Here is a 15,652-nt window from a genome sequence, read left to right on the forward strand (position 1 = left end):
TGATAAATGACGGTAAGCACCCATTTGACAGTACCCATTGAATTTCATCGTATTCGTTTTTTCTACTATGAAAGTCAATGGTTACAATCAGCTGTGTGCATACTGTCATGTATTAAACTATCTTCCTTCATGTTCATCAGAGAAAAGGAATTCATACAGGTTTAGAACAACATGAGGGTGAGAAAATGATGATAGGATTTTCATTTTGGGGTTAACTATCTCTTTAATGCAAATGACTGATAATTTGCATTTTATTTACTGTATAATGTGAAGTCACCTTAAAGGGATAGTTCACCTAAAAATAAAAAATTCTGTCACCATTTACTCACCCTCAGGCTGTTACAAACCTGTATGAACGTCTGTGTTTTGCTAAACACAAAAGAAAGATGATGTAATCAAGTAGGAAACAGGAGCATCATTGACTTTAAAGTAGGAAAAAACATTACGGAACTTAACGATGCTCCAAAACTGTTTGGTTACAAATATCTTCCTTTGTCTTTAGCAGAACAAAGACATTTATACGTAAACAAAGATTTTTTAGGTACACTATCCCTTTAAGTTAAATATCCCTGTCCTTACCAGGTGATCTACAGTAAATGCTATAATTTCACATCATCATGAATGACATACTATGAGATTATTAAGCAGAGGAAAAACTGGAAAACCCTCTGGTGGCCTGGTTATTTCTTTCCTGTTTAATTGCCTTACCGCTGATAAGTCCCAATTCTACCTGACAATACTTCTCTCTCAGTTCCCAAATACATCTTTAAGGTCACATAATTGGATTTCCACCCTTTATAGGGAAGTGGTGCTAACTTATTAAGGCCCTCACCTGAATATCCCCCTAACCAAACCCCGTCCCTTTGAGATACCGATTGACAATAACTCCATGTGTGGAGGAACAAGCTGATAGATATTCGAACTCTGTCCTGCGGTATCAGCTACAAAACCTCAGCTTCATCTTGATTATGACTCCCGAGGATATGCACTCCTGAGCACTGTAATTGATTTACCTGTCTGTTGTGATGATCTGTGTATCTGATACGACGGGCTGTGCACCAGCGCAAAAATGTCTGCAGCGCTCGACGTCTCACTTCACTCCCACAGGGGCAGAAGAGCGAAAAATAAGATTTATCATCACGCCGCAGACCCAACTTGTTTTAAGCGTGAAAAATTTATCTCCAAGGTCGTCAAAGCAAGCAACCATCAAAAGCACACTGAGGAAGTCACACTAGGATACCCAGTACCCTAAGAGTAATGATTCATCCTGTAACCATGAATCACCTGGTAAAAGGATAGTCTTTTAGTTTCTCTGCAACACAAAGGGCCGTCCGTGCTGCCCACAGATTTTGCTCTTTGTAGCAACAGTCGTTGAAGGTTATTCCCAAAATAATTGAAATGGGTCATTTATAATGCTATGTTGTTATGTCATAATTCTCATGATTTGCGTATAAATAGCAAGATGCAAATTCAAAATGTGTGTTTGGATTGTCATGTGTGTTGTTTGTGTTTTCAAAATGTGTTTGTTGCGTCATGTGAACCATGTGCGTCACGTGTTTTGTCAAAATAAGTGCCTGCTGCATACGCGTCAAAATCGTTTATGATAAAAGAGACGCTAACGTTCACAAAATAATACACGCAAGACACTCCATTAACAGTAAACTCTGATTACGCATGAGATTATGCGAGTATCTGGCAAACGCGAGCGTCTCTTTAATCATAAACCCTTTAGACGTGTCTGCAGCAAGCACTTATTTTGACAAGACATGTGATGCACATAGGATCACTCGACGCACCGAACACATATTTTGAAATAAGGAACCACACACATGACGTGCTACATACATGTTGTGATGAACTTCGCATCGAGCGCCCTCGAAAAAAGAAGTCACCGGCCGCCACTGCGCAATTGTACGTTGTGTAACTTTTAAAAGGATCTCTTGACAGAAATGTGATATAATAAACTATTTTATCAGTGGTGTATAAAGACCTTACAAAACAAACTGTATTGCTTTTATTACAGGTACCTCTCAGAATGAGACTTTTATCTCAATACGCCTACATGAAAGTCGCCGTAATGTTTTTAGAGTAGCCCCGTAATGGACAAACTGTTTTAAAGAGCGCATTTCGTCCCTACATTGTCAAAGACAAAGACGTGATTGTCCTGTGGCAGCTACCATATGCGTTTTTAAATTCAGGGGTGAGCTATTGGTTGCAATTCGCAAGCTCACCACCAGATGCCGCTAAAATTTGCACACACCACCTTTAATACGGCGTGTCGTTTTATGTATTCATTTTTTCTTTTTTCTGTTTTTTGCTATTGTTGCTTGGGGTTAGAACAACTTTTTCTTACATAAAATGACCTCCCAAACCCCAATTCTAAACCCAACCGCATGCGACCATAGTTTAAAAATAGACAAAAACACGGAGAAACCTTCGTATTAAATGACATCCTAAATCAAATCTAAGTCTAAACCCAAGCGACAATGGTTTAAAAAACAGAAAAAGAACTGAGAAACCAATAAAATAAAACGACACGCAAAGATGCAGTGTATTAAGTGAACAGGAAGCACTGGCGTATCATATGCACACAAAATTAGAATTTGCCATTTGTATTGCACGAGTTTTTACACTGCATGCTATTTATTTGCGCTTCATGAGAATGGGTTGATTATATTAGATTATATTATAAATTACATAGGGGCGTTTTTTCCGGACAGGGATTATCTTAATCCAGGACTAGGCCTTAGTTTAATTAGAAAAATAACTAGTTTTAACAAACATGTCTTACTAAAAACATTACCTGTGTGCATTTTGAGGCAAAACAAAGGGCACTGATGCATTTTAAGATATATAAGTGCAAGTTGTTTTCAGTTTGGACAGCTCTTAAAAATGTTTTAGTCTACTGTAGGACTAGTCTAATCCCTGTCCGGGAAACCGCCCCACAGTTTACTAAGTTAAACTTTACTATCTAAAAATTAAAACTGTCCTCATGATATGAGTCCAATATATTAAAGCAACACTAAAGAGTTTTTTACCCTTAAAATAACGTTTCCAAAAAAGTTTCAGTCGTTCATCCACTCGAAACAGGGTGAACGGCACTTTCACATTCGCTTTGCAGCCCTCTATCGGCCAAAACCGCACTAAAGAAGTTTCCCACCGTCGGGTCGCGGTCCTGTAGTTCAAGCGAAAACTACAAAAACTTGCTTTACGGCAGACCTACAATCCAATCAGAGCCAGCGTTGCTGCAGTAGGCTAAATTATTTATGACAGTGGTAATGGACAATTCCGCTTTTTTAACCTGTAGGGGGAGTAAAGAGCAAAAAATCTTTAGCGTTGCTTTAATATGACGATTTTGCACACATACTCCGCATCCTAATTCGTTCTTTTTCGTTTCTTGCTGTTAGCGGACAAAGCCAACGGTGACCTCCTCAACAAGCAGCACCGTCACCTGGTTGAGTTGGCAGCTAAGGGAACTCTTCCCCTTCATCCGGTACGAATTGAGCATGTCGAGCCCACGGCCTCTTACGTCACGGAGATCCCGTGCCTGAAACAAAATGGACAGAAACCCAAAAGCAGTAAACCCAACGTGTCCCACCCTGCGATGACCTACAGTTCCAATACCATAGCAAACCCGGGCATGCTGAGGAGCTGGGAGGCTACAGAGACGGTGGGTCGCCGCAAGACCTATGGCACGAGGAAGCTGTGCACGGTACAGCAGGTTAATGAGCTACACACTGCCCGCAGTCATCATTACTTACCCACGCAACCCTACTTTGTAACCAACAGTAAGACAGAAGTCACTGTGTGAAAATCTGACTTTCCTGAGGAAAACAGCAGAGGGATAGAAGTGAAATGACTTTCTGCGCTGCCCCTAGTGGACTGGAGGCAGAAGTGAGCATGTCATATTATGACTGGCACATTATCAGCTGACTGTGAGGCCAGGAACACTATTGTATACACGCTAACAATGATTTATTTCGTCAACGACACGGTTAAAAGCAAAAGAAGGAAAGAATTGGCACAAGAAAACATCAAATAAGCAATAGCAATACGATCTTATAAAGTTATACGGCTATAAAGAGACTTTAAACATTCCACATTATTGATCCCAGATATTAAAGGGCTGGCATGGCTGGTATGAAATACAAAGTGATGTAAAATAATACACAGTAAATGCATCAGTTGCAGATATTGATTTAATGAGAGGAACCTTGTTTTTATAAGTGGAGTGAAAAACAAATGAACTGGTTCCAGGCTGTGCCTTTAACAGGACAGTATAAAGCAACTAAAGGCCACATATACAAAATATTTAACGCCACAAGGTAGCATTGTCATGACGCAAGCAACACTGTTAAAAGGACACCGAGGCACATTTTGTGTCGGGCAGTACTTGATCTTTGAAAACAATTTTTGGAAATATGTGTTTGGTCTGATTTTTGCGTAAATTTGGAATTAATTTCTTACGTGTACTCTCATAAGAGCATGTTGAAATATTTGATGTTTCTTAACATCAGTAGGTGTATCGGCCACATTCCTTGCGAGATTTTTTGCACTTTTACAATGTGTCGTATGGAAGGTTCATTTTATTTATTTATTTATTTAAATTATTTCTTACCCAGACAAATGAGACTTACAGTGAAAAACACTATAAAAGTATATATAAATACCATTGCCAGTATGTGTATGCACACTATAAAGTACATTGTGCCAAGAAGTAGCTGGTTAAAGTTGCTGTGTTCAGTTATAATTTAACATCATTTCTTTTGGGTTTTATTAAACCGTACATTTGATAGAAAATTTTTCTGTTGCTTCGTCATAATATAATGGATTTCTAGCTTCGGTCATGAAGATGTACTTTAAAATGGAGTAAAAGTACTGGAATAAAATGAGCTTTTTATTTCCACATTCTCTTTTTTTGTCTTCCATCTCCGTCTTTGATGTTAACAGAACGTTGCATTGTGAGAGTTTCGTAAACAGGTCGATGAACTGATTAAGTTAATTCAGCAATGTGTAAACCTGGAAATATCAACCCAAAGACTGCAATGTGAAAGGGAACCAGATCATGTGGAATAACTCTGGTCTGGGATGAATCCTGGCAGCTTCTTCGTCTGGTGGAAGAGTCTGGCTCACGCCTCTCAGTTATTCTGTTGTATGTTGTGTGCCAGGCTTGCGTGTTTTTGCATCATGGCATCTTACCTTTGCCCATTTATTTATTATGCTGTTTTTATTACATCATCCACTACACCTCAAGCAAAGAGAAGCATACGTGTAAGTGTAGATTATATAACGAAACATCTACTTTAAACCGTTTTTAACGGAAAATCTCCCACTGAATACTCTGTAGCTGAATCTGTAGTCCATCAAAGACTCTTGCTGCGTTTTGTTAGAAATAGCCAGCAAATCTTTCATCTCCTGCATTTAGAGAAAGTCCCATGTGAGGAGCAGAAAAGGAAAAAGCCTCTGATTGATTTGATTCAGGCACATAAGTGAACTAATCCAATCCTCAGCTGCACACATTCACCTCTGAACAGGTGCATGGATACAGCGATTGAATGAATCGGTTTCTGTGGGGGCCTTGTTGAGCTTCCAGAAATCAAAGTTCTGCTTGGCAAATTAGGATCAAGGGTAAAAGTGACCTAGTTAAATAAATCAGTACTGGTCTGTTCAGCATACACTGTAAAAAAGTTGCTTCAACTTAAAAATATTAGTTTACAAAAGGTTTGTTTGAAAATGATGCGTCAACTAATATTTTTAAGTGGAATTAACTTACTATTATAAGGCAACCAGGCAATTTTAACTTACTTTATATTTTTTAAATATATAAACAGATTGTATTAGGACACTAAGAGGTCAGCTGGATTTACATGCTGAGGTGCCAGAGCAAGTCCATATAGTAACTTTCAATCTGTTTTTTAACCTTGAGGATTTTTTAAAAACTGCAATATTGTTGACCACACTATAAAAAATAAAAAGTTAAGTAAACTTAATAAAATAAAGCAACTGGCTGCAAAGCTTTTTGAGTTTTTATTTTATTTTATTTAACTTTTGCAGTTTAAGTTTTGCCAAACCATAAATAAAGTCCACTAAACATATTGTTTTAAATTAAAACAACTTTCCTTAATATGTATATTTAAAGAACAAAAGGTTGACACATTATTACTTATACACTCACCTAAAGGATTATTAAGAACACCTGTTCAATTTCTCATAATGCAATTATCTAATCAACCAATCACATGGCAGTTGCTTTAATTCATTTAGGGGTGTGGTCCTGGTCAAGACAATCTCCTGAACTCCAAACTGAATGTCAGAATAGGAAAGAAAGGTGATTTAAGCAATTTTGAGCGTGACATGGTTGTTGGTGCCAGACGGGCCAATCTGAGTATTTCACAATCTACTCAGTTACTGGGATTTTCACGCACAACCATTTCTAGGGTTTACAAAGAATGGTATGAAAAGGGAAAACATCCAGTATGCGGCAGTCCTGTGGGTGAAAATGCCTTGTTGATGGTAGAGGTCAGAGGAGAATGGGCTGACTGATTTAAGCCTATAGAAGAGCAACTTTGACTGAAATAACCACTCGTTACAACCGTGGTTTGCAGCAAAGCATTTGTGAAGCGACAACACGCACAACCTTGAGGCGGATGGGCTACAACAGCAGAAGACCCCACCGGGTACCACTCATCTCCGCTACAAATAGAAAAAAGAGGCTACAATTTGCACGAGCTCACCAAAATTGGACAGTTGAAGACTGGAAAAATGTTGCCTGGTCTGATGAGTCTTGATTTCTCTTAAGACATTCAGATGGTAGAGTCAAAATTTGGGGTAAACAGAATGAGAACATGGATGCATCATGCCTTGTTACAACCGTGCAGGCTGGTGGTGGTGGTGTAATGGTGTGGGGGATGTTTTCTTGGCACACTTTAGGCCCCTTAGTGCCAATTGGGCATCGTTTAAATGCCACGGCCTACCTGAGCATTTTTTCTGACCATGTCCACCCCTTTATGACCACCATGTACCCATCCTCTGATGGATACTTCCAGCAGGATAATGCACCATGCCACAAAGCTCGAATCATTTCAAATTAGTTTCTTGAACATGACAATGAGTCCACTGTACTGAAATGGTCCCCACAGTCACCAGATATCAACCCAATAGAGCATCTTTGGAATGTGGTGGAATGGGAGCTTCGTGCCCTGGATGTGCATCCCACAAATCTCCATCAACCGCAAGATGCTATCCTATGCTATCCCACCTTGTTGACTCAATGCCACATAGAATTAAGGCAGTTCTGAAGGCTAAAGGGGTCAAACACAGTATTAGTATGGTTTTCCTAATAATCCTTTAGGTGAGTGTACACTGTTTGAAAGTATAGCCACAAGATGTAAGCATTATATTCATTACCTGATAAAATCATTTAACCGTATGTGTGTAAAGTTATATTCAATGTGACTTTAAGAGAGTTATGGCATCATGTCACATAGTTGTAAAACAACATCAAATACATAAATGTATGGTTTTGTTCTTCTAATTGGCTTAACTGAGCTATTTGGCTGCTCCTGACGAGCTGGCTGGCGCCTTGCATGGCTGACACCGCCATCGGTGTAAGAATGAGTGAGTGAATGTGAGGCAACATGTAAAGCGCTTTGGATGGCCATGGGTCTGTTGAAAGCGCTATACAAATGCAGTCCATTTACCATTTAACTGACCAAACAATACACTACCATTTAAATGTGCAGAGACACTTCAATGAAATGTCTTTTTATGATCTTTCATTATAAAAAGAATATTAAAAACACATTAAAATAGATGGAGCACAAACAATGAAGAAAAAGGCAATAATAGCTCAAAATTGATGGTCTGAGTGTGAGACCTCAAGAAGCTGCTTTGATCAAATGCTAAGAGTACAATTTTACAAATTATAGGCAAAGGTTGGCGACTTTGAAGATTTTTTTGGTCACAACATAATTCTCATAGTTACATGGGTGTTATTTAATTGTTTTTTGAAGAGTTTACTATTTTATAAACTATAAATAAAAATAGATGATCCTAAATGTATTCGGAGATGCTTTTATCCAAATAAGGAATGCAATCAACAACATGAACATAGTGCGGTTTGTCTTTTTAATGTTTTTAAGCAATGGATGAAATTGAATATAGCTCGTTTTCTTTATCAATCAAACAGTGAATCAAATATGTGCATATTATTGCAAGTAATGTTTTTTGAGATATAATTTTCACAATATCAATGATATTCACACTATAAGGACTTTTCAAAATGATGTGCACAACCTAATTTTAATCAAAGGATAAATGAGGTTAAGAAATGGTATTGACTGTGAATATTGGATTGTGCCTGAGATAAATCTGATTGTTATAAGGTTATGATTAATTTGAAGATAGAAAATGATCATTGGACTTATGTTGGATACTGAGAAAACTAATCAGATTAAGGGCTTATCTTCTCTTTTCATATTCCAGTACTGCTGCTTGCTCTTATCTAATGAGAAAATGCAATTAATTTTGTTTACAGTTTATTAGTTGATTCATTTATGACCACGTGGCAGATAAGATGAATTTAGCACAGTGTAAATACTATTTGTGTGCCGTGTTGTAACAGGGTGTGCTTTAATGAAAGCGGAGAAAGTGTGAATCCATATGCAAAAGGTGTTTATTAAGTAAAATCCCATAAAGGGCCAGCAACCAAATCCAAACAGGGTAATCCACAAACAGAATCCAAGTACAGGCAAAGGTTCAAGGCAGGCAGCAAAACAGGCAGAATCCAAAATACAGGCAATGGTCAAAAAACAGGAACAGATACAGGTAACGGGTTTAACAGATCAACAGATATCAGAATCAGACAGGTAACAGGTTGGGCTTACTATGTATAATATTCAGCCAGGAACAGGTGAACAGGAAGTGACTTATATACAGACAGACAGGAAATGTGAACTGTGACATGGCATGATGAATATCAAAATAAAAGTCAGAACAGAGCAGGGTATCAAAATAAAAGTCCAAAATACAAAAATACACAGAACACAAGTAAACACAGAACAAAACCATTACAGAACCCCCCCTCTAAAGGGCGACTCCCGGAGCCCAACATACAAATTACAAAGTCCAATAGAGGGTGGGCGGGCGGGCCAGGACCTCTTGGCAAAGGCAGGGCAGTTCAGGGGAGGTCCTGGGTCATATGGCCAGGATGGTCCAGGAACATGAGGCAGATGCGGGCCTGGGTCATGGGGCAGGCTAGGACCTGGGTCATGGGGCAGGCTAGGACCTGGGTCATGGGGCAGGCTAGGACCTGGGTCATGGGGCAGGCTAGGACCTGGGTCATGGGGCAGGCTAGGACCTGGGTCATGGGGCAGGCTAGGACCTGGGTCATGGGGCAGGCTAGGACCTGGGTCATGGGGCAGGCTAGGACCTGGGTCATGGGGCAGGCTAGGACCTGGGTCATGGGGCAGGCTAGGACCTGGGTCATGGGGCAGGCTAGGACCTGGGTCATGGGGCAGGCTAGGACCTGGGTCATGGGGCAGGCTAGGACCTGGGTCATGGGGCAGGCTAGGACCTGGGTCATGGGGCAGGCTAGGACCTGGGTCATGGGGCAGGCTAGGACCTGGGTCATGGGGCAGGCTAGGACCTGGGTCATGGGGCAGGCTAGGACCTGGGTCATGGGGCAGGCTAGGACCTGGGTCATGGGGCAGGCTAGGACCTGGGTCATGGGGCAGGCTAGGACCTGGGTCATGGGGCAGGCTAGGACCTGGGTCATGGGGCAGGCTAGGACCTGGGTCATGGGGCAGGCTAGGACCTGGGTCATGGGGCAGGCTAGGACCTGGGTCATGGGGCAGGCTAGGACCTGGGTCATGGGGCAGACATGGAGCTAGATCATGAGGCAGGAATAGACCTGGAACACCGGGAGAGGAAGGGTCCGAGCACACTTCGGCCTCCGCCTTGGTGTCCTCGGCCTCCTCCCTGTGTCCGGGTACTACCCCCCCCCAAAAAAAACTTGGGAAAGCTCCCAAAGCCCAGGGTGGCGATGTCCCAGGTGGTGGACCAGATGAATCAGACAAGACAGGTGAATCGGGCAGGACAGACGAATCAGATGAGTCGGGCAGGACAGACAAGACAGGTGAATCGGGCAGGACAGACGAATCAGGTGAATCGGGCAGGACAGACGAATCAGATGAGTCGGGCAGGACAGACGAATCAGATGAGTCGGGCAGGACAGACGAATCAGATGAGTCGGGCAGGACAGACGAATCAGATGAGTCGGGCAGGACAGACGAATCAGATGAGTCGGGCAGGACAGACGAATCAGATGAGTCGGGCAGGACAGACGAATCAGATGAGTCGGGCAGGACAGACGAATCAGATGAGTCGGGCAGGACAGACGAATCAGATGAGTCGGGCAGGACAGACGAATCAGATGAGTCGGGCAGGACAGACGAATCAGATGAGTCGAGCAGGACAGACGAATCAGATGAGTCGGGCAGGACAGACGAATCAGATGAATCAGATGGATTAGATGAATCAGAAGAATCAGAGGAGTCGGGCGGATTAGGTGAATCAGGCAGATCAGGTGAATCAGGCGAATCAGGCGAATCAGGCAGATCAGGCAGATCAGATGAGTCGAGCAGATCAGATGAGTCGAACAGATCAGATGAGTCGGGCAGATCAGATGAGTCGGGCAGATCAGATGAGTCGGGCAGATCAGATGAGTCGGGCAGATCAGATGAGTCGGGCAGATCAGATGAGACGGGCAGATCAGATGAGACGGGCAGATCAGATGAGACGGGCAGATCAGATGAGACGGGCAGATCAGATGAGACGGGCAGATCAGATGAGACGGGCAGATCAGATGAGACGGGCAGATCAGATGAGACGGGCAGATCAGATGAATCGGATGAATCAGATGAGTCGGATGAATCAGATGAGTCGGATGAATCAGATGAGTCGGATGAATCAGATGAGTCGGATGAATCAGATGAGTCGGATGAATCAGAAGAGTCGGATGAATCAGATGAGTCGGATGAATCAGATGCAGGGCCTTGAGGAACCTCGGGAATAACAGAGCAGAAGGCAGACCAGACGCACCACAGGGCTATGGCAAATTCAGGTAGTATATATTCAAGAAGACATACCTCAGCGGTAGCTGGTTCAGGCATGGCGGCCATTTTGATGGCAGGTGCAGGGTGAATGATAGCCCTCCTAAGTGCTGGTGTGGTGGTGACGACGGCCCTCTGAAGCTCAGGTGCAGGAATGGTTGTAGCTCTCTCGAGAACAGGTGCAGAGACAGGCAGGATGGCGGCCATTTTGGGAACGGGCAGGATGGCGGCCATTTTAGGGACAGGCAGGATGGCGGCCATTTTGGGAGCAAGCATGGTGGCGGCCATTTTATGATCAGGCATGACATATTCAGGTTTGGGCAGAACCGGCATGAAATGGCTTGATGGGTTGTGTAAATTCACTGGAGGTGTATCCGCAACACCCACAGTAAATGGTGAGCCACACAGTAACAAAGCAAAGTCAATATATTGCTCCAGAGACCAGACAGACATATCACGTGGCATACATAAACGCAACCATTCATCCAATGCATTGTAGAAAATTGGTTTTAAAGTGTCCTCATCATAATGTACCTGATTTGATAATTCCAGAAAGTCTTGAACATAATCCTCAATGGGCCGGTGGTTCTGACGGAGTGCAAGCAGTGCAAAAACAGGTTTCATGGTGCTGGTGGGAGATTACTGACCTTTGCTGGATTCCGGTGAGGCTGAATATTCTGTAACAGGGTGTGCTTTAATGAAAGCGGAGAAAGTGTGAATCCATATGCAAAAGGTGTTTATTAAGTAAAATCCCATAAAGGGCCAGCAACCAAATCCAAACAGGGTAATCCACAAACAGAATCCAAGTACAGGCAAAGGTTCAAGGCAGGCAGCAAAACAGGCAGAATCCAAAATACAGGCAATGGTCAAAAAACAGGAACAGATACAGGTAACGGGTTTAACAGATCAACAGATATCAGAATCAGACAGGTAACAGGTTGGGCTTACTATGTATAATATTCAGCCAGGAACAGGTGAACAGGAAGTGACTTATATACAGACAGACAGGAAATGTGAACTGTGACATGGCATGATGAATATCAAAATAAAAGTCAGAACAGAGCAGGGTATCAAAATAAAAGTCCAAAATACAAAAATACACAGAACACAAGTAAACACAGAACAAAACCATTACACGTGTCTTTGTTTACATTGTTTACAAATACATGAAACCAGTCAACAGATCTCAATGAAAAAAAATCTCAATGTTCTAAGATTTCTCTGTAATTTACTTTAAATTGTTTGCATGTAGTAGGCTTACATTTATGCATTGCCAGATGCTTTAATCCAAAGCAATTTACAGTGCATTTAAGGTATTTATCAATGTGTACAGTATGTGCTCTGGGAATTAAGCTTGAGACCTTTACACTGCAAATGCAATTCTTATCCAGTTGAGCTACAGACACACTAGCAGTGTCTACCATGTTTTTAGACCAATAAAGATGTTTACATGACAAAAACTGTGAGTAAAGCTACTGTAAAAGCAAGTCTATTTGTTCCATATCGGCGGTTTCCCAGACAGGGTTTAGGTTAAGCCAAGACAAGGCCTTAAGTAGAACATTAATAATAAGTAGTGTTTACAAACATAACTTACAAAGAACATTGCTGGTGTGCATCTTAAAGGATTAGTCCATTTTCTTAAAAGAAAAATCCAGATAATTTACTCACCACCATGTCATCCAAAATGTTGATGTCTTTCTTTGTTCAGTCGAGAAGAAATTATGTTTTTTGAGGAAAACATTGCAGGATTTTTCTAATTTTAATGGACTTTAATAGAGCCCAACATTTAATACTTAACTCAACACTTAACAGTTTTTTTCAACGGAGTTTCAAAGGACTATAAACAATCCCAAGCGAGGCATAAGTGTCTTATCTAGCAAAACGATTGTCATTTTTGACAAGAAAAATAAAAAATATGTACTTTAAAACCACAACTTTTCGTCTAGGTCCGGTCCAGCGCGACCTAACGTAAATGCGTAGTGACATAGGGAGGTCACATGTTACATATAAAACGCACATTTGCTGACCATTGTAAACAATAAACTGACACAAAGACATTAATTAGTATCAGTTGACATACAACAACGTAGGAACGGTCCTCTTTCAAGACACTTGTAAACACTAGGGCGGAGTTTCGCGTTCGTCCTCTGTGACCTCTTGACGTCATGACGTATTGCGTGGGGTCAGCTGGCGCATCACGACCGGATCTAGACGAGAAGTTGTGCTTTAAAAGTGTATATTTGTTATTTTTCTTGTCAAAAATGACAATCGTTTCGCTAGATAAGACACTTATGCCTCGTTTGGGATCGTTTATAGTCCTTTGAAACTTCGTTGAAAAAAACTGTTAAGTGTTGAGTATTGAATGTTGGGCTCTATTGGGGTCCATTGGGGTGGGAGGGGTCCTGCAATGTTTTCCTCAAAAAACATAATTTCTTCTCTACTGAACAAAGAAAGACATCAACATTTTGGATGACATGGTGGTGAGTAAATTATCTGGATTTTTCTTTTAAGAAAATTGACTAATCCTTTAAGACCAAACAACTGCACTGATATATGTTAAGATATGACAGGGCAAGATGTTTTTAAATTGGCCAGCTCAAACATGCATTTTTAGTCTAGGACTAGGATAAACCCTGTATGGGAAACTGCCTCATTATGTGTGTAAAAAGCTTCAGAGTTTTTAGGTATTTAGGACTTTGTCCTCTTCTGTTTCATGTGTAAAAAAAATTCCGACAGGTATTATTTCACTGTGATGTTCTTAGAATAAACTATGTGAACCGTGTCAGCCTCATTACACCCCTCTCCTTCTTGCAAAACGTATGGTTGTTACCTTAAAATGTCTCTGCAACATCGAAGTAGCACAGGTAACATCAGTTGCGAGACTATTGGATTTCTCGAGCATAAGTTACATGCTTTGTCCTGCTGGCCATTGAGTTATTCTCTCCGTTCAACATTAAACATCCACCAAAGAGACTAAAACTTCTCTGGTTAAATTACAGCAGCACCTTTTCATTTATACTGTTTAAAATGAGAAACCAAAACCCAATTAGCTGCAAAAAACAATTACTGGTGCAATCTCTCATGCCAGGCGGTGGGTTTTATGGGTTTTACTATAGGGGCTGTGCTCACTGCTGCACTTCATTCTTTAAGTTGATGCCCAAATGACTTATTCTTCTGTATAGGTTATAGTCCACTGGTAGGTCTAAGCATTAATGCACTGAGTTTGTGTCTTTTAAATCGAGAGTCACTGCAATGAATTTTACAACCCACATTCCTGACCGACATGAATATTTAGTAAAGGTGAGATCCACAGTCCTGCAGAGGTGAATCAAGGTCTTTGCGACTACAAAAAAACATCCAAACAGGTGTGTTGGAGAGTTAAAGTCTGCAAGACTGTTGACCTCATGTATTGGGGACCTTTAGTAAAAAGTATACTTTTATTCCCCACTGTGTCTAATTCAGGTTTGATTGAGATGACTAATGTACTGCTTGGATATGTGGCTAATCTCTGTTACCCTACTATCTTTACAGTATGTGTTAAAGAGTAAAGTCCAAAAGAGTATTTTTCATTTTTCGGTGAGGTAGCTTCATCAACAAAGCATTAACAATATCAAAATGAGCTCAAATCTTAAGCCCCTTTTGTTTTGTCTTTTGAGGATCGAAAACATTTTAAATGCACTTGTTATGTAGAGTAATGCTAGTCGAGCCAACATTTAAACACATGACAGGTTGAGAGAAAGTCCAAAGAAAAAATATCAGGAAATGACAGGAAGAAGTGAGGGGAATAAAGAAAAACATAAAAAAAGAAAAGACAACCACTATAAAGACAGACAGACCAAAGATAAATATGGACAGCTAAAGGACTGTGAACAGTTTTTTTCCTTTTTTAGTTTTTTTAAATCCTTTTTCATGTCAAAACGAGCTCAGATCTTTAGTTCAGAAGTGAACCTGAATCTAAAACAGTAGATCAGCATGCATCTGTTTAATATCATAATAATACAAAATATTCAATGTGTTTGTGAGTTTATGTTCTCAGGGGCTAAGCCCCCCTCATCCCATTTGACCCTAGCACTGCCCCTGTCCAGAACCAAGTTGTGACATAAGACAACACAAAACAACTGTACAAATCTTTTTTTTTTTACATAAATATTTTATAGCACATGTGTGCAAACATCATTTACAACCAAATCAATTGTTTTTTGATAGCACTTTGAATATAACAATCCAATTGCAAACCTATTGTTTTCACTGTATTATTGATGTACATGTATTGTATTCAACATTTACATATTGGCAGACACATTTATCCAAAGCGACTTCCAGCGCATTACAAGCTATACATTTTATAGGCACATGTATTTCCTAGGATGCACATGTATTTCCTTGGACGCATGACCTTTTAAAGGGGACAGAGAATGAAAAACCATTTTACCTTGTCTTTGTTGAATAATGGTAGTCTACCCACATTCACAAACATACAAAAAGTGCTAAACATGCTAAACATCTCAGTCTCATAGAAATTCCTCTTTTAGAAATGTCAG

At 40.8% G+C, this 15,652-nt stretch overlaps 2 protein-coding genes across 2 annotated transcripts in view; both read left to right on the forward strand.

Annotated features, from left to right (window-relative positions):
- Window positions 1-4,904, forward strand: part of shisa9a (shisa family member 9a) — a 40,461-nt gene extending 35,557 nt beyond the window's left edge. The window contains exon 4 of the mRNA XM_055176644.2: window positions 3,408-4,904. Within this exon, the coding sequence (XP_055032619.1) occupies window positions 3,408-3,811 (404 nt within the window). The 3' untranslated portion in view covers window positions 3,812-4,904. The remainder of the gene's footprint in view (window positions 1-3,407) is intronic.
- zc3h7bb (zinc finger CCCH-type containing 7Bb) overlaps window positions 1-15,652 on the forward strand; it is a 497,977-nt gene that overhangs the window by 134,426 nt on the left and 347,899 nt on the right. The window lies entirely within an intron of this gene.

This window comes from Misgurnus anguillicaudatus, chromosome 4 (genome assembly GCF_027580225.2).
Source record: "Misgurnus anguillicaudatus chromosome 4, ASM2758022v2, whole genome shotgun sequence".
In the NCBI taxonomy this organism is placed as follows: domain Eukaryota; kingdom Metazoa; phylum Chordata; class Actinopteri; order Cypriniformes; family Cobitidae; genus Misgurnus; species Misgurnus anguillicaudatus.